Source organism: Diaphorina citri, unplaced genomic scaffold (genome assembly GCF_000475195.1).
Source record: "Diaphorina citri unplaced genomic scaffold, Diaci psyllid genome assembly version 1.1 scaffold1928, whole genome shotgun sequence".
Taxonomy (NCBI): Eukaryota; Metazoa; Arthropoda; class Insecta; order Hemiptera; family Psyllidae; genus Diaphorina; species Diaphorina citri.
In genome coordinates this window covers 38,450-57,512 of record NW_007379354.1, presented here as the reverse complement: position 1 = coordinate 57,512, position 19,063 = coordinate 38,450, and the positions used below count along the sequence as shown (strand labels likewise).

Below are 19,063 nucleotides of genomic sequence, written 5' to 3'. Positions count from 1 at the left end.
CAAAAAATCGACATTTTTCTTCTTTTCCTCATTAAAAATCCATTTTTCAAGATATTTTAGACTTCTTTTTTGCAAAATGATCCTCAGGGGCCACGCTTTCAGATGGGCATTTAAAATACACAGTAAAGAGGCACGTATGAGTGGTACAGTGATTTAAAGTAGGCTCCAAGGGTGTCTCACTTATAAGTGCGGCATGTAAAAAAAATTAGGATCACTGTCGCACTCATACGTGCGACGTGGCACTCAAAGTGGTAAAGGAGAAAAATAAAGCTCGAGGGGGGACCCGGGGCCCCTCATATAGAGCCCTGGGGACTTCTGTAGGAGGGGTGGAAATACTGCTCCGTCTATATATAATCTATAGATTTCTTCTTATTACGAGCCTCGGAGATACCTACGAACGATTTTTGACGCAACCTCATGTGAGATAAAACTTTTTCCCTCAATACCTGGAAAGTAAGGTGTAGCATCAGATATTGAATTTCTCGTGACAAAACTGTGATAGTACTTTCGGTTGATCCTTCAAAGTACGACAGTTTGGGCTCAGTTCGTTCTACGTTAGAATATGACTAAGTCGACGAAGATGAGTAATCCATTCGGGGATTTTCTAGTGAATTCTGACTATTTCGACACAAATTGCGCCAATGTTTTACGTCTACTATTCGATTAGAATAGAAAGGAATCGATTTTTGTCCAACCTGTTGCGAATTCGATTGTGGCTCGGAAGACTGTGGAACAATTTGAAACGCTACTGTGATCTCGTGTTTCATTGAGTGACTTTGCTGGATTGTTTTGTAGAGTAAGAAGATAAGGACCTGAAAATAGTTCGTGTATTGCGACAGCGACCATGTGGAAATTCAAAGGAAACAATTTGTTCAGAGTGGCCCTTGTTGCCATTGGTAAGATTTTGTGATTTTCTCTTTCATGGCAACGAAATCGTCTTCTGTGTCGTCGTTCAAAGCTTTTAGGTATCAAAATAGGTAATCCCAGGTCATAATAATTCAACAGTATGACCAGTATGTTCTTCTCATTTTCCAGTTGTCCTCGCCATTCTGATGCAAGAAGTTGAAGGACGTAGGAAAATTCTTCGTGGACGCAAAACCATCACCAGGACCTATTATAGTAAGATCTACCTTACTTGCAAGCCTACCAAGTAATTCGACTGAAATTCTACTAACCACAAAAGGGGGCTTTCTTTCCTTTAATCCTGCATGACACCTTAATTTTGCATGCGTAACCAAATTGACGTCTTAATCCAGCATGCGTAGCGTAACTACCTATACTGACAGTTTAATTCTGAATGCTTAATTAATCATATCGACGTGACGCCATAATCCGATATGCTTTATAGTTACGCATGGGGAGGTAATTTTGCATGCTTAACCTTATTGACGCCCTAATCCAGCATGCGTTAACCATAATGACGCCCTGAACCTGCATTTGACGCAAGAAAGGTAGCGCAAAACCGTGAAATGGTCGCTGGTGTAGGGGTTTTCACTGAGGTATTTATTTTAACAGATTATTTAGGTTCCATGCTTCCATATTATTTATGTGTCCTCAAATGAGTAAAAAGGGTTTATTGTAGGTATGTGGGTTCAGCTCAAATTTGGCAGCGTTTGGAGCCACCTGGACAATGAATTAGTTTCTCAGCTGTTGTAACATACCTTATTCGCAGTATATACAGGGTATATTCTCTTCTATTCTAATCCATTGACTAAGGTTTTTAGTGACGGAGGGTTTCCCCTCTATTCGGTGGCGGAAAGGTCCACACCTCCTCACATTAACCTCCCCCAGCCCGAGTGGGTCAGGGAACGTTGCTTAACTCTGGACAATGAATTAGTTTCTCAGCTGTTGTAACATACCTTATTCGCAGTATATACAGGGTATATTCTCTTCTATTCTATTCTATTCTAATCCATTGACTAAGGTTTTTAGTGACGGAGGTTTTCCCCTCTATTCGGTGGCGGAAAGGTCCACACCTCCTCACATTAACCTCCCCCAGCCCGAGTGGATCCGGGAACGTTCCGTAACTTCAGTGATTCATCGGGAACTTGTACACTCAAGACGTGCTATCGCCGCGCCATCGCCGTTGCGCTGGCGCGGCGCTACGTGGCTACCGAGGTCACATCGCCCTTCTAAATGGGCATCTCTGTTCCCCGTCCTTCCTGACAATCTTGACCTTCCTCTCTTTAATAAAAATCTTTAAGCGCCTTTTAATTTTACTTTCTATTACTACAGAATTAGCGAAGCTATATACTTATATAGGTACTAGTATTTAGAAAATATAGCAATCGGTCCAAATTTTAAAAAAGTGGTTTTTCCATGGTCTAAACGTATGTATTTTTCTTCTTCCGCAGAAAGTCTGGGTCTCCCATCCTGGTTTGTCATGCTGCTCGTACACGGCGGCTTTCTATTGGTTGGCGGTATAAGCTACGCCATTCTGCATAACCTTCTCATCGTGCGAAACAAGGTGCCTCCTAACCCGTACTTCGCGTCGGAGGCGCGCCGACTGGAAGCCCAGGTTTAAGAATATTATTGAGTTGTAGGTATGTGAAATACTGGACCAAAATGGCCTAGTCTTCAATTAAGTAGGTTTTAAGGAAGATTGATTCAAGGAGAAAGCTAGAGATCTCCTCTCGGCCCAGGATACCAGAATAGCGGATATTATAGGCATAGGACTATTCTTAAAGGGGACAAAAATAGGTAATTCGAAAACTTGGTTCAAATTCCAGACTTTTACTTTCCTTATCCTATACCTATAGGAAGGAAAGTAATGTTTTACTTTTTACAGTTTTTAACTTTTTACATTAGGTTCGATTTTTGAAGAGGAGGGTTCAATATTTACCAAGTGGTGGAGTAGTTAGCCTTTCAAGTAGGTACCACCCACCCTGCACCCTTTTCATTTTCATTGTTTAAATTTAATTTTTATTGTTATTAAATTAAACCTACCTAGGTAATTATTTTTTTGAAATAAAATGTCTTTTTTTACATAATAATAAATCGTGTCTTTCTTTACTTCGCAATTTCTATTTAGATTATGGGATATCTATTTTGTCAGTATTACTGTATCACTATTTCAGTAATACTTGTACACTCAAGACGTGCTATCGCCGCGCCATCGCCGTTGCGCTGGCTACGTGGCTACCCAGGTCGCATCGCCCTTCTAAATGGGCATCTGTTCCCCGTCCTTCCTGACAATCTTGACCTTCCTCTCTTTAATAAAAATATTTAAGCGCCTTTTTTACTTTCTATTACTACAGAATTAGCGAAGCTATAGGTAGGTACTAGTATTGAGAAAATATAGCAATCGGTCCAAAAAAATTTTAAAAAAAGAGGTTTTTAGTCCAGGGTCTGAACGTATGTATTTTTCTTCTTCCGCAGAAAGTCTGGGTCTCCCATCCTGGTTTGTCATGCTGCTCGTACACGGCGGCTTTCTATTGGTTGGCGGTATAAGCTACGCCATTCTGCATAACCTCCTCATCGTGCGAAACAAGGTGCCTCCTAACCCGTACTTCGCGTCGGAGGCGCGCCGACTGGAAGCCCAGGTTTAAGAATATTATTGAGTTGTATGTGAAATGAATACTGGACCAAAATGGCGTAGTCTTCAATTAAGTAGGTTTTAAGGAAGATTGATTCAGGGAGAAAGCTAGAAATCTCCTCTCGGCCCTGGATACCATCAGAATAGCGGATATTATAGGCATAGGACTATTCGGGGAACAAAAATAATTTCAAAACTTGGTTCAAATTCCAGATTTTTTACTTTTTACATTAGGTTCGATTTTTGAAGAGGAGGGCTCACTATTTAACAAGCAGTGCAGTAGTTAGCCTTTCAAGTAGGTACCACCCACCCTGCACCCTTTTCATTTTCATTGTTTAAATTTAATTTTTATTGTTATTAAATTATAGATACCTACCTAATTATTTTTTCGAAATAAAATGTCTTTTTTACATAATATAATAATAAATCGTGTCTTTCTTTACTTCGCAATTTCAATTTAGATTATGGGATATCTATGTCCTGAACCGCAGTCAACCATCGTGAGGACTTGTGCTTGGTCTTTAAAAGCAGAGAGAACCCTTTGAGGAACTGCCAGCTAGCTAGGATGGTTAGAGTTAGCTGTTCTCCTCCCTGTTTATAGTCCCACAGCTAGACAATTCTCACATGAACATTGTCTATTTCACAGGGATAGTAAGGAGCGCCTACCTCTCAGTAAGCTGGACAATGGAGGTAGTGGCGACGCCCCTCCCACGTCCACAGGGTCTCCATCCCGGTCCTCACGATGGGATAAGAGTAACGGGACATCGGGTCAGGGGGCCGCCGGGAATTCAGCAGCGCCGGGCAATGGGTTCCCACCAGTGAAGAATGAGGGGCCCCCGTCCCGTAGTGTGTCGCCGGCTCTCAAGATGGAACCGGATAGGTAAGTGTGGACGAACCTTTATTGGAAGCTACACATAAGGCCCATTCCCACTTGTCGTTCGGAGAAAAATCTCGTCGTGTGTAGTGGGAATACTCTCATTTAAATTACATTGCGTACAAGGACATTTTGTGTACGTGTACTTCGGAAAGAAAATCGTGTCGTGTGTAGTGGGAGCACTCTCATTTAAATTACATTATCTACATTGGCTGGCTCGTCCTGAACCGCAGTCAACCATCGTGAGGACTTGTGCTTGGTCTTTAAAAGCAGAGAGAATCCTTTGAGGAACTGCCAGCTAGCTAGGATGGTTAGAGTTAGCTGTTCTCCTCCCTGTTTATAGTCCTACAGCTAGACAATTCTCTTATGAACACTGTCTATTTCACAGGGATAGTAAGGAGCGCCTACCTCTCAGTAAGCTGGACAATGGAGGCAGTGGCGACGCCCCTCCCACGTCCACAGGGTCTCCATCCCGGTCCTCACGATGGGATAAGAGTAACGGAACATCGGGTCAGGAGGCCGCCGGGAATTCAGCTTCAGCTTCTTGGTATGGAAGATGATGTTGTAGTGGCATTTGTGTACAACCAACTGGAAGCTGAAAAGGTAAGCACTATCTTTGAGTTTGTTGAGTTTGATTCGATCCGTAAGTATTTCTTCTCCTTCCTAGCCTTTTCCTACATAAATAGAATCAGTAAGTAATGTCTTCGAGTACCTATAAAATCATAGAAGCGAAGCTACAGGAATAAGAAGGATGACAGCGAGTCCGACCGAGATCGTGATAGAGACAGAGACAGGAGAAGATCCGTAAGTATTTCTTCTCCTTCCTAGCCTTTTCCTACATACATAGAATCAGTAAGTAATGTCTTCGAGTACCTATAAAATCATAGAAGCGAAGCTACAGGAATAAGAAGGATGACAGCGAGTCCGACCGAGATCGTGATAGAGACAGAGATAGGAGAAGATCCGTAAGTAATGTCTTGAAGTGGTGTAGTGGGTAGCACGATGGACTCTAGATCTGGAGGTTAGTGGTTCGAGCCCTAGTCATATAGTCAAGCGATTCTCAACCGGAGGTACGCGAGATAATAATAATATTAAATAGTGTAATGGCGGAAATAAGCAGTACTTTGAATTTTGACGGCTTATCAATGCAGTACTGTCCAAAAAAGTACTGATTTTTGACCTCAAGGTACTGAAGTACTGAATAGAAGCGAAGCTACAGGAATAAGAAGGATGACAGCGAGTCCGACCGAGATCGTGATAGAGACAGAGATAGGAGAAGATCCGTAAGTAATGTCTTGAAGTGGTGTAGTGGGTAGCACGATGGACTCTAGATCTGGAGGTTAGTGGTTCGAGCCCTAGTCATATAGTCAAGCGATTCTCAACCGGGGGTACGCGAGATAATAATAATATTAAATAGTGTAATGGCGGAAATAAGCAGGACTTTGAATTTTGACGGCTTATCAATGCAGTACAGTCCAAAAAAAGTACTGAATTTTGACCTCAAGGTACTGAAGTACTGTATTTTTTCAAAAATTACTCTGTAGTATTGTATTTACACATCAACCTAGGTATGGGTACCCGGTACTCATCAAGTAATAAAATGTAGCCTAATGTATTTAGTAGGGATCGACATTTGTGACAAGCATTTAAGTATGCTTACAGAGGAATTTTTTCAGACTTAAAATTCCTTCATAATAGTCTCATCTCACTCTTCTGTTCTCAGGATCGTCGTCGCTCGTCGACGCCACCACGACGTCGCCGCTCCTCGCGACGCTCTCGGTCGCGGGAACGTGAGCGCGAGCGTGAACGCCAGCGCGCCCGTGAGCGCGAACGTGCCCGTGAACGTGAGCGCCAACGAGAGCGCGAGTTTCGTGAGCGCGAACGCGCTAGAATGGCGCGCCAGAAGGAGAGAGATCGTCAGATCGAAAGGGAGCGCGCCGCGAGGGAGCGCGAAAGACGTGAGAGAGACGCGGAACGGGAGAGGGAGCGCGAGCGAGAGAGACGGAAAAAGTAAGTAAAGAAACTTTATTTTTTTAAGACGTTTAATAAGGGAACTAACAACCGAGGTCTCATGTTCCTAAAATCAATGTGAAAAGAAGGAAAGGATAGGAGAAAGCTGGACATTCCGAGAACGAGCCTTATTTGTTTAAGATAAAGTCCGCCCCGGGCGGAAATCGAACCCGCGACCTAGCGTTTACAATGCTCTACCCTTCAAGCTAACTACAAGTATTGGGGATGTACGTACAGTTAAGTTCATGACATGGTTGCATATTGGGGATGTGGTACAGTTACGTTCATGACATGGTTGCATATTGGGGAAGAGTACAGTTACGTTCATGACAGGGTTGCATATTGGGTATGAGTACAGTTACGTTCATGACAGGGTTGCATATTGGAGATATGTACAGTTACGTTCATGACAGGGTTGCATATTGGGTATGAGTACAGTTACGTTCATGAGCGCGCCGCGAGGGAGCGCGAAAGACGTGAGAGAGACGCGGAACGGGAGAGGGAGCGCGAGCGAGAGAGACGGAAAAAGTAAGTAAACAAACTTCATTTTTTTAAGACGTTTAATAAGGGAACTAACAACCGAGGTCTTATGTTCCCGAAATCAATGTGAAAAGAAGGAAAGGATAGGAGAAAGCTGGACATTCCGAGAACGAGCCTTATCTGTTTAGGATAAAGTCCGCCCCGGGCGGAAATCGAACCCGCGACCTAGCGTTTACAATGCTCTACCTTTCAAGCTAACTACAAGTATTAAGGATGTACGTACAGTTAAGTTCATGACATGGTTGCATATTGGGGATGTACAGTTACGTTCATGACATGGTTGCATATTTTGGATGAGTACAGTTACGTTCATGACATGGTTGCATATTGGGTATGAGTACAGTGACGTTCATGACAGGGTTGCATATTGGTTATGAGTACAGTTACGTTCGTGACAGGGATGCATATTGAGTATGAGTACAGTTACGTTCATGACAGGGTTGCACAATGGGTGTGAGTACAGTTACGTTCATGACATGGTTGCATATTGGGAATGAGTACAGTTACGTTCATGACATGGTTGCATATTGGGGATGTGGTACAGTTACGTTCATGACAGGGTTGCACAATGGGTGTGAGTACAGTTACGTTCATGACAGGGTTGCATATTGGGGAGGAGTACAGTTACGTTCATGACATGGTTGCATATTGGGGATATGTACAGTTACGTTCATGACATGGTTGCATATTGGGTATGAGTACAGTTACGTTCATGACGTTGTTGCATTATTCAGAAAGAACAGTTCCGTTCAGGAACGAACTTTTTCAAAGAACAAGTTCCTACAGTTCGTTCGTACGTTCTTTTCCCATCTCTACATGACAGGGTTGCATATTGGGGATGAGTACAGTTACGTTCATGACAGGGTTGCACAATGGGTGTGAGTACAGTTACGTTCATGACAGGGTTGCATATTGGAGATATGTACAGTTACGTTCATGACAGGATTGCATATTGGGGAGGAGTACAGTTACGTTCATGACATGGTTGCATATTGGGGATATGTACAGTTACGTTTATGACAGGGTTGCAAAATGGGTGTGAGTACAGTTACGTTCATGACGTTGTTGCATTCTTTTTTCCAGGAAAGAATCCCGTCGATCTCGTTCTCCTGTTAAACGAAGACACTCGAGTTCATCCGATTCGGATAGCCGATCTCGATCCAGGTCCCCGGCAGCAGATAGCGGTCGAAAGCGACAGGAGCGATCTTCGCGGAGTCGCTCCAAGTCCCCGGTGCGATCTAAACGCGACAAATCGCCCAGGAGAAGGTAAGCATGCCCGCATATCGATTAGCTTTGTATGAAAAGTAATTTTGGACTTATGCTTTCTTTTTTACACGATCACTCGTACGGATAACAACCACTCATAAAGTTGCTTAACTTAAGTGATCTTCATGACAGGGTTGCATATTGGGGATGAGTACAGTTACGTTCATGACAGGGTTGCACATTGGGTGTGAGTACAGTTACGTTCATGACAGGGTTGCATATTGGAGATATGTACAGTTACGTTCATGACAGGGTTGCATATTGGATATATGTACAGTTACGTTCATGACAGGGTTGCATATTGGGTGCGAGTACAGTTACGTTCATGACAGGGTTGCATATTGGGTATGAGTACAGTTACGTTCATGACAGGGTTGCATATTGGGGATGAGTACAGTTACGTTCATGACAGGGTTGCACATTGGGTGTGAGTACAGTTACGTTCATGACATGGTTGCATATTGGGTATGAGTACAGTTACGTTCATGACGTTGTTGCATTCTTTTTTCCAGGAAAGAATCCCGTCGATCTCGTTCTCCTGTTAAACGAAGACACTCGAGTTCATCCGATTCGGATAGCCGATCTCGATCCAGGTCCCCGGCAGCAGATAGCGGTCGAAAGCGACAGGAGCGATCTTCGCGGAGTCGCTCCAAGTCCCCGGTGCGATCTAAACGCGACAAATCGCCCAGGAGAAGGTAAGCATGCCCGCATATCGATTAGCTTTGTACCTATGAAAAGTAATTTTAGACGTATGTTTTCTTTTTTACACGATCACTCGTACGGATAACAACCACTCATAAAGTTGCTTAACCTAAGTGATCCACTCGAGTTCATCCGATTCGGATAGCCGATCTCGATCCAGGTCCCCGGCAGCAGATAGCGGTCGAAAGCGACAGGAGCGATCTTCGCGTAGTCGCTCCAAGTCCCCGGTGCGATCTAAACGCGACAAATCGCCCAGGAGAAGGTAAGCATGCCCGCATATCTATTAGCTTTGTGTGAAAAGTAATTTTAGACGTATGTTTTCTTTTTTACACGATCACTCGTACGGACAACAACCACTCATAAAGTTGCTTAACCTAAGTGATCCGATAGGAACTGGTGCATTCAATGCTATGTCGCAGGTTAGTTATAAAGTTCAAATTTCACACAATCTAACTACAAATTCACACACAATCACAAAATAGATTAACATAGATTAATATTTTCTCTTTTTGTGATTGTGTGTGAATTTTGTAGTTAGATTGTGCGAAATTTGCGAATTTTTTTCAACTCTGAAAACTGGACATCTCGGAACTGTGACCTTAATATAACTAATTAATGTCAACTTTGCCAGTAATACCATATTATGTACCAACAGATTCCCTTAGATTTGGGCTTTTTTTTCAATGCCATTAAAATCTGCTGCTTGGTTCAAAAGATATGAGTTTTTCGTGTTTTCCCTAAAAGTGTCCATTTTTGGAATCGTCTAAAACAAGGTGAGTGATTTGTGGTAATACATAGAAATATCTGTATTGAAATCGGTCTGACCGATTTTTTTGGACGATTTTAATTGAGTATTTACGATCGTCTTCGGTAGCTTGCGATTATTTCGTAAACAGGAAGATGATTTTGAAAAAAAAAGTTCGGTTGACCTCTCCTATGGTAGGATCAACAATATCTACAATTACATCTATGTAGTAAATGAAAGAAAAAAAATCTGACTTTTTTTCTTTTGTACAAAACATTCAGAGTCTCATTTTTTCCCCAAATTTTTTTAAAAGCTCCGATATAGTAATATGTATGTACCTCCTAGCTTTTCATATGAACACTGTCTATTTCACAGGGATAGTAAGGAGCGGCTACCTCTCAGCAAGCTGGACAATGGAGGCAGTGGCGACGCCCCTCCCACGTCCACAGGGTCTCCATCCCGGTCCTCACGATGGGATAAGAGTAACGGAACATCGGGTCAGGGGACCGCCGCAGCCATTCTTAACCTATGGTCCGTGGACCACTAGTGGTCCGCGAGAAGGTTTCAGGTGGTCCGCGAGAGGTGAGTAAGGAAAAAGTCATAAAAAAAAATAATAAATAATTATGTTAATTTTTCTCATTTTCTATCTCTTTTCCTACAGGTAGATATAGGTCCTCTAATACATACCCATTGTCACATAGCGTGTACAATGTACAATTGATTGCATATACATACATAATCTCAAGTGGTCCGCGAGATTTTTGGTTTTTCAATAGTGGTCCGCCAATTCTAAAAGGTTAAGAACCCCTGGTTTAGGGTAAAGTTCGCCCTTGGCGAGAATCGTCGGATCAAGGAAAATGGCGCGTATGTTAGGTTAGTCACTCACTATCAGGTAGATCGGACAGGCGGACCTGATCAGGTGTACCTGTCAGGTCTACCTGATAGTGAGTGGCTGGCCTTAAGTGAAATCGCATCTGATGTAAATGGAATTCAATATCAAAAGTTCTTTCTAAATTCCATTTCAGGTTAAGAAACGCGTCTCCTCTCCGAGTGATGTGAAATCCAAGAGGAAAAGCTCCCCACCTCGTTCCCATGAGGAAGACAAGAAATCTCACAAGACTTCCTCTCCCCCTCGCTCTCATGAGAAAGACAAGAAGGTAAGAGAAAGCATACACATACATACATATCCTAAGTCGTTCTGTTTGGTGGAACAGGTCGACTATTCACAAAACCTCTCCACCAAGTTCTATCATTAAATTTTTGTTGGTTTTCAATGAGAAATATATTAAAAAAAAAAAAAAAAAAAAAAAAAAAAGTGAAAATCACTTAACGAGAGTTTGCGAAGTACTTACCTTGTCGAAACTTTTTTTTTTCATGTTGGGTCTTTAGACACTTCTGATTCCCGGATTGGCTCTTTGTTCCCAACTCTTTTTGTGTAGAACGTACAACTCGTACTCGCGAGAATTCGTTCACTGTAGAACTCAGCAGTCTTCTTCTTTTTCTTCGCCTTTTCCCGTGTACAGACGGGGTCGGCGTTTTTCGTCAGCCTCTCAATCAGCCCTAATTAGGGTGATTGCTTTGGGCTGACATTTGGTTTTGGCTACAACCGCTCGCTTGTAGCCTGTAGAACCCAGCATTAATCGTTTCAATATCAAAAAATGAAGGTCATCAACGGAAGAAAATCGTGAAATTTAACATCACTCCTGATTGCTTTGGGCTGACATTTGGTTTTGGCTACAACCGCTCGCTTGTAGCCTGTAGAACCCAGCATTAATCGTTTCAATATCAAAAATGAAGGTCATCAACGGAAGAAAATCGTGAAATTTGACATCACTTTTGATTTTTTCAGCCCTGGGCGGCAATCGAACCCGCGACATAGCTCTTACAAGGCCGACGTACTACCTTCCAAGCTAAATAGGTTCGCTGGTGTTACTTTCCTTATCCTATAGGAAGGAAAGTTATGTATTTTTAAGAGGTTTTCGATTTTAAGGTTTAAGAGGTTTTCGATAGAGAGAACTGTGTAACTAACGAAGTATTATCGTCTCGAGAAGGAAGACAAGATAGGAGAAAGCCAGCCGTTCCGAGAACGAACCTTCTCTGTTTCGGATAAAGTTCGCTCCGGGCTCGATTCGAACTAGCGCTTACAAGGCAAGCGCAGTACCCTCCAAGCTAACTGGTCTGACTTAAATAATTTCTTTATATATTTTGTCTGAGATGTTTTATATATTGAGTTGATTGTTTCAAATACATAATATTTTTCCTTACTCTCTATTTCTTTAAGGTTTATAACTATGTATTTTTCATAGCAATTTAGTTTATTCGGTTTTTGACGAAATTTTTAGTGTTTGTTTTTAACCAGATTTCTTTTTCGATTTCTCGTTTTAGGTGAAGTAGTGGCGAAGAAAAAGAAGAAGGCAGACAGTGACTCGAATGACAGTGAAAAGGAGAAGGAAAAGAAGAAGAAAAAGAAAAAGAAATCCAAGGCAAAGAACGCTAGCAGCTCGGACAGTGAGGTAAGCTTAGAATGTAATGACTAATTTTATTGTTAAGCGGACTACTTGATAGTTACGCTAGCAGCTCGGACAGTGAGGTAAGCTTAGAATGTAATGACTAATTTTATTGTTAAGCGGACTACTTGATAGTCTTGAAGTTTCGAGTTTTTTCGCTCTATTTTGTGTTATCACATTCCTACTCTTGCTAGCTAGCCTTTCCCTGGTGTTGTTTCCGCTAGCTAGTAATTTAAATGACTGATTTATCAAACTTGTGTAGTGGTCAGCGCGGTGGACTTTGAATCTAGAGGCTGGTGGTTCGAGTTCAAAGTCGTCATAAAATCTATCGAGGTGTATGAAGAGGGAACAACATTTGTGACTAGCTGGCGAGTATTTAAGTTGTTCATTATATTTAATGAACTCCCCATCCGTGGCACAAACCCTGGCTTTTACGGATGGGTATACCATTTGTTGAATATTTATTCAATAGAGAGATTTGTACTGAACTCTAATAAATGGAAACTTCATAAAAAAAGTGTGCTTAACGCAGTTTTTATTATTACTAATTTTCCCATTATTTTCTCCTTTTCCGCACAGACAAGTGACTCTGGACCGAAGAAAAAAAAGAAGGACAAGAAGCATAAGAAACACAAAAAGCACAAGAAGGCGAAGAAGCATAAGAAACATAAGGGCTCTGATGTAAGTATGGATAGATAGGACTCAATCAGAACACCCCTACAGGATTCTAAAGATCCAAGAAGGGTCCCCCCTTCTTGGGGGATCGAAAGTTGGCAAACAAACGAATAAAACTCTGGAAAAGTAATTTTAAAAGGTCAACATTTCAATTTTTGTTTGCTGTTCTAACGAAAAAGTTCAAAGAATGTTATGTGTTTAGCTGTTTAGGTTGATATGTTGGTTATTTGAGTGTTCTTTTACCCTAACTTTTACAACATCTCTAACAGTTTTGTCGCTATAGCTGAAAACCGCCAAAATCGGTCAAAATCTGTCCAAAAGCGGTAAAATGCCGCCAACCGTTGCACCGATCTTAACCAAAAGTTTCGTGTCACATTCTTGTCACATTTGACAGCTACATACCAAATTTCAACTTTCTAGCTCTTACCGTTCTCGAGATATTTTGTTTACAGACAGACAGACAGACACACACACGGACCAATGGCTGAAACTTTGGATTTAGGCTCTAGGGACCTCAAAACGTGTTTTGACACTAAAAACTGACCATCGAAATTTTGACCCGATTACATTACTTTCCTTCCTATAGGATAAGGAAAGTAAAAAGCCAGCAGTACTTGATTGTTCTTCTTGAATTAAACCCTTCCATTTAATATCCTCATTATTATTCATCCTTTTCCCAGACAAAGCACTCAGTCCCCGCGCCGAAAAAGAAGCACCACTCTCGTTCTCGTTCATCTTCGCCACCTCGCTCGAAAAAACCCGAAGTGAAAGCAGCCCCGCCCCCTCCTCCACCCTCCGCTGACAAACCCAAGCCAAAACCAGCCTCGGGGAGTTCCGGAGATGATAGTTCGGATTCAAATAGCGATGATGCACGAACGCCCTCTGGTGGCAAGAAAGAACTGAAGCGAAAGAAGGGGAGCTCGGAAAGTGACCAAGGAGGTAAAGGATCTTTTTTTTTTTTGGTTGTATGGAAAATGAATACTACTTCACTTTTTGTTAAAGGGTTAAAATTTGTTTATTTGTTACGTTATAAAGGAGGACTAGTTTCGCCTGTGAGGGCATCTTCAGCAATAAACATAAACTGATTTTTTCAGCCCTGGGCGGCAATCGAACCCGCGACATAGCTCTTACAAGGCCGACGTACTACCTTCCAAGCTAAATAGGTTCGCTAGTGTTACTTTCCATATCCTTTAGGAAGGAAAGTTATGTATTTTTAAGAGGTTTTCGATAGAGGAAACTGTGTGACTAACGGAGTATTATCGTCTCGAGAAGGAAGACAAGATAGGAGAAAGCCAGCCGTTCCGAGAACGAACCTTATCTGTTTCGGATAAAGTTCGCTCCGGGCTCGATTCGAACTAGCGCTTTCAAGGCAAGCGCACTACCCTCCAAGCTAACTGGTCTGACTTTCCTAAATAATTTCTTTATATAATATTTTGTCTGATATGTTTTATAATTATATTGAGTTGATTGTTTCTAATACATATTTTTCCTTACTCTCTATTGTATTTCTTTAAGGTTTATAACTATGTATTTTTCATAGCAATTTAGTTTATTCAGTTTTTGACGAAATTTTTAGTGTTGAAAATCTCTATTTTTTCCATATACACTACCTACATAAGGTACCACCAAAAAGTACCTACATAAGGTACTTTTTACTTTCCTTATTTTCTCTTTTGATGATAATTGGGTATTTATTTACGTTTTTCAGTCATAAAGAAATCAGAAAATATAACATTTCTGAATTTGAAACAAACCGTTGAGCGTTTCACACTTTCTACCGCTTCAAGATCTACTCTCGCCGCAGTTCAACGCGTTTGACTCCATTTCTTGACTTCACCCAAGCGTTTGATCGAGTCGTTCACCGCAGTCATTGGTCACCGTTCCCAGCCCTGCCCGTTTTCAACGCTCTATCACCCACTTGACTTCACCCAAGCGTTTGATCGGGTCGTTCACCGCAGTCATTGGTCACCGTTCCCAGCCCTGCCCGTTTTCAACGCTCTATCACCTAAGTAGTCTTGATTGGACACTGCAGTGATTTCTTGGCTTCTGGAGGTCTTCACCCGGAAGCAGTGATGTCTTTTGGAGGTGTCCCTCAAGGAACATTCCTGGGTCCTTTTCGAGGTGAGTATTTTTCGGTAGTTTGAGTTGCTGTTTAGAGATAAGAATGTTGCAATGGTTGTGAGACAGAGTGAGATTCAACAAGAAAGGAATGAGCAAAAATGCAAGGAACATTCCTGGGTCCTTTTCGAGGTGAGTATTTTTCGGTAGTTTGAGTTGCTGTTGTAGAGATAAGAATGTTGCAATGGTTGTGAGACAGAGTGAGATTCACCAAGAAAGGAATGAGCAAAAATTCAAGGAACATTCCTGGGTCCTTTTCGAGGTGAGTATTTTTCGGTAGTTTGAGTTGCTGTTGTAGAGATAAGAATGTTGCAATGGTTGTAAGACAGAGTGAGATTCAACAAGAAAGGAATGAGCAAAAATGGGAAAACAAATTCCAATAGGGTAAATTGACGTAGTTTGGATGATCATATAGACAGAAGAGTTGAAAGTGGAAAACAGAAAAAAAATGTATTGGGGTGACAATCTTTCATTTAGATTTTAAATCTTTTGCTCTCCACGTTCAGTTGAAACTTGAAAACTTTTATTCTTTCTTTTTTTTCGCTCTCAGTATTGGGAGTGCCATAGAACAAAATAAAGTTGCATTACCTTTTCTTCATACAGGAACACAAATAATTCCAGCCATGAAGAGATGGGACGTGAAGGTTTACAACAAATGACCTTGAATCCATTACAACGACCTTCAGAAATTGTCCTTGGGTTTCCGGTGGTATAACAAATGACCTTGAATCCATTACAACGACCTTGAGAAATTGTCCTTGGGTTTCCGGTGGTAACTTCATCCTGTCAAGGACTTTAAAAACTATTGTTTGTATAACTACCTAAATACTTTGAGTTTACTTTAAAATTTTAAGCCCTAATATGTAACTCAATGGTAAGCCTTGACAACGACAAGGTTTGAAACTATCAAATTTTTGAAGGGGGTAAAAAAGGAACAAAATTGAACTTTTGAAGACACCAAACCAATATTTGTTTTAAATATTACCATATTTCTCAAGCTATTTTGGGGCCTTTGATAAGGATAAAATTTGATTTCAAAATTGGACTCTACTTATGTGATTCCATTTTCTGTGTCATTCAATTTATTGTGGTTCTCATATTTAGACTGGGGGACCTCCAAAGTTATTTGAATTAACACATTGTCAATTTGAATTTGTCATACAGGAACACAAATAATTCCAGCCATGAAGAGATGGGACGTGAAGGTTTACAACAAATGACCTTGAATCCATTACAACGACCTTGAGAAATTGTCCTTGGGTTTCCGGTTGACGCTGGACCGGCGGTCTTTGCGTTGGCACATTCTTTATTTTGGCTGGCTGGTTAGCCTGTGCAGCATTTTTACGCTGTTTGTTGCTTCATCCTGTCAAGGACTTTAAAAACTATTGTTTGTATAACTACCTAAATACTTTGAGTTTACTTTAAAATTGTAAGCCCTAATATGTAACTCAATGGTAAGCCTTGACAACGACAAGGTTTGAAACTATCAAATTTTTTGAAGGGGGTAAAAAAGGAACAAAATTGAACTTTTGAAGACACCAAACCAATATTTGTTTTAAAAATCACCATATTTCTCAAGCTATTTTGGGGCCTTTGACAAGGATAAAATTTGATTTCAAAATTGGACTCTACTTATGTGATTCCATTTTCTATGTCATTCAATTTATTGTGGTTCCCATATTTAGACTGGGGGACCTCCAAAGTTATTTGAATTAACACATTGTCAATTTGAATTTCTTTCAGAAAAGGCCTTTACTTTAGAAAGGACTTCTGTGACGGCAAAATCCACCTCATTACTCGGCTGAGTGACCTACCTTGGAGTTACCTTTCGACCTCTCCGTGTGTGACCTTTTGACTACGCGGGGAAAGCAACACCTTTGTCTCTTCCCATGTCCTGATGTTTTGGTTACTTTTTCATTCCCATCTATGTTTTTTACTTTTATTATTTTTTTTTTTTTTACTACATACAACTGTAGTATTATTATTCAAGGTGATACACTCACGTCAGGTTTTGCCTGACAAGGATAAAGCCCCTCAGACAAAACTGACCGTGAGTGACCGACCTTTCGGTCCGGTTTTCGTTACCTAAACTTCAAATTGAAATGCAACGAAAATCTCTATTTTTTCCATATACACTACCTACATAAGGTACCACCAAAAAGTACCTACATAAGGTACTTTTTACTTTCCTTATTTTTTTTCTTAAAATCTCTATTTTTTCCATATACACTACCTACATAAGGTACCACCAAAAAGTACCTACATAAGGTACTTTTTACTTTCCTTATTTTTTTCTTTTATCATGAAAGTTCTCAATATGTTAACTTCAAAATTATGTGTACATTTACCTAAATTCCCTATAAGCCGTCAAAGGATACCCAGTATAAAATTAACACATTTTCTTCCTTCTGTTCTCTTTTCCAGGTGAAAAGCTGCGCTTGACTCTACCACTCTGTATATTTAATCCACTGTTTTCATGAATTACTACTTAATATGTGTTGGCACGCGGTAAGTCTTATTGGAACCATTTTGAACTTAAGTCCTATTGGAAGCAGTTGACCCATTTCTGGAACGACTTTTTGATGAGTCCTATTGAAATATTAGAAGTCTGGAACGTGTATTGTACAAAATCTCTATTTTTTCCATATACACTACCTACATAAGGTACCACCAAAAAGTACCTACATAAGGTACTTTTTACTTTCCTTATTTTTTATCATGAAAGTTCAATTCAATATGTAACTTCAAAATTATGTGTACATTTACCTAAATTCCCTACAAGCCGTCAAAGGATACCCAGTATAAATTTAACACATTTTCTCCCTTCTGTTCTCTTTTCCAGGTGAAAAGCTGCGCTTGACTCTACCACTCTGTATATTTAATCCACTGTTTTCATGAATTACTACTTAATATGTGTTAGCACGCGGTAAGTCTTATTGGAACCATTTTGAACTTAAGTCCTATTGGAAGCAGTTGACCCATTTCTGGGACGACTTTTTGATGAGTCCTATTGAAATATTAGAAGTCTGGAACGTGTATTGTACGAAAAGGGCTGATTTGGATCACTTCATCTATGTATATTTTTTACCGTAACGATTAGCAGTCTCCAAAATCAAAATAGCAATGATGATAGCTTTTGTTTTTTATTTATCTCTTCTCTTAAGGTATTTTAAAATTCGATAAGAGACTTTCTTTAAGGTATCACAGAATTATCCACCTAGAAGTCTAGATCTTCAAGAACAGAGTATCAAGTAAAGAAAGAAAGAAAGGAAGAAAAAAAAAAACATATCTTTAGGGGAAACAGTCTAATCTAATGACTCTTTATTATTATGATAGATAACAAGTTAACAAATCAATGGGTAGTAAAAGCTTAATTAAAAAAAATCTACCTACTTGGTAAAAAAATGGTTGAAATAAGTACTCTAAATAAACAATTCAGTTGTTGATAAACATAAGGGGATGACAGTGTTAGATTAACCCCGGATCAATAGTCTAACATGGTCAAAATAACAGGTAGTAGAACCGGCCATTAGTGTTTTAAAAGACCAGAGAGGGGGTACCTACTACCTTTAAGCCTCTCAGCTTCATAAGGACCTTACCTTTCGCTAAGTCTTATTTAAAATTTCAATCAGTTCCCCTTCTTGTCCTCAAAAAATCAGCCCCAAAAATCTCGGCACATCTTTTTAACTAATTCCTTTTATGGATGAGCTAGTATTTTTTTTTCTTTCAGTGATTCAGTTGTTGATAAACATAAGGGGATGACAGTGTTAGATTAACCCCGGATCAATAGTCTAACATGGTCAAAATAACAGGTAGAACCGGCCATTAGTGTGTTAAAAGACCAGAGAGGGGGTACCTACCTTTAAGCCTCTCAGCTTCATAAGGACCTTACCTTTTGCTAAGTCTTATTTAAAATTTCAATCAGTTCCCCTTCTTGTCCTCAAAAAATCAGCCCCAAAAATCTCGGCACACCTTTTTAACTCAATTCTCTTTATGGATGAGCTAGTATGTTTTTTTTCAATATTTTATCGACCTCACCAGGAATCGAACCCGGACTCTCCTGACTACTAGGCCAGTGTAATAACCACTAC

General features: G+C 40.5%; 3 protein-coding genes across 4 annotated transcripts; all 3 read left to right on the top strand.

The window, feature by feature from the left end:
• Positions 1-411: 411 nt before the first annotated feature.
• On the top strand, positions 412-2,830 carry LOC103517678. 2 transcript variants are annotated; one of them, XM_017447546.2, is made up of 3 exons: positions 412-896; positions 1,036-1,150; positions 2,355-2,483. In XM_017447546.2, exons 1-3 carry the CDS (start codon positions 845-847, stop codon positions 2,443-2,445), a joined length of 258 nt encoding a protein of 85 aa, XP_017303035.1. In that variant the 5' UTR covers positions 412-844; the 3' UTR covers positions 2,446-2,483. The 2 variants fall into 2 exon arrangements, with proteins under 2 accessions (XP_017303035.1, XP_008480945.1); XM_008482723.2 differs by having other exon boundaries at positions 428-896; positions 1,036-1,119; positions 2,355-2,830.
• Positions 2,831-3,589: 759 nt separating this feature from the next.
• Positions 3,590-9,193, top strand: LOC103517682 (serine/arginine repetitive matrix protein 2). Its single transcript, XM_017447544.1, has 8 exons — positions 3,590-3,594; positions 4,182-4,415; positions 4,798-4,956; positions 6,133-6,280; positions 6,793-6,947; positions 8,043-8,225; positions 8,738-8,920; positions 9,088-9,193. The coding sequence occupies exons 1-8, from the start codon at positions 3,590-3,592 to the stop codon at positions 9,191-9,193; spliced, it is 1,173 nt and encodes a 390-aa protein (XP_017303033.1).
• A 1,336-nt stretch (positions 9,194-10,529) lies between these two features.
• LOC103517681 (protein pxr-1-like) lies at positions 10,530-14,377 on the top strand. The gene is made up of 5 exons (XM_026829696.1): positions 10,530-10,545; positions 12,058-12,185; positions 12,759-12,860; positions 13,535-13,793; positions 14,370-14,377. Exons 1-5 carry the CDS (start codon positions 10,530-10,532, stop codon positions 14,375-14,377), a joined length of 513 nt encoding a protein of 170 aa, XP_026685497.1.
• The last annotated feature ends 4,686 nt before the right edge of the window (positions 14,378-19,063 follow it).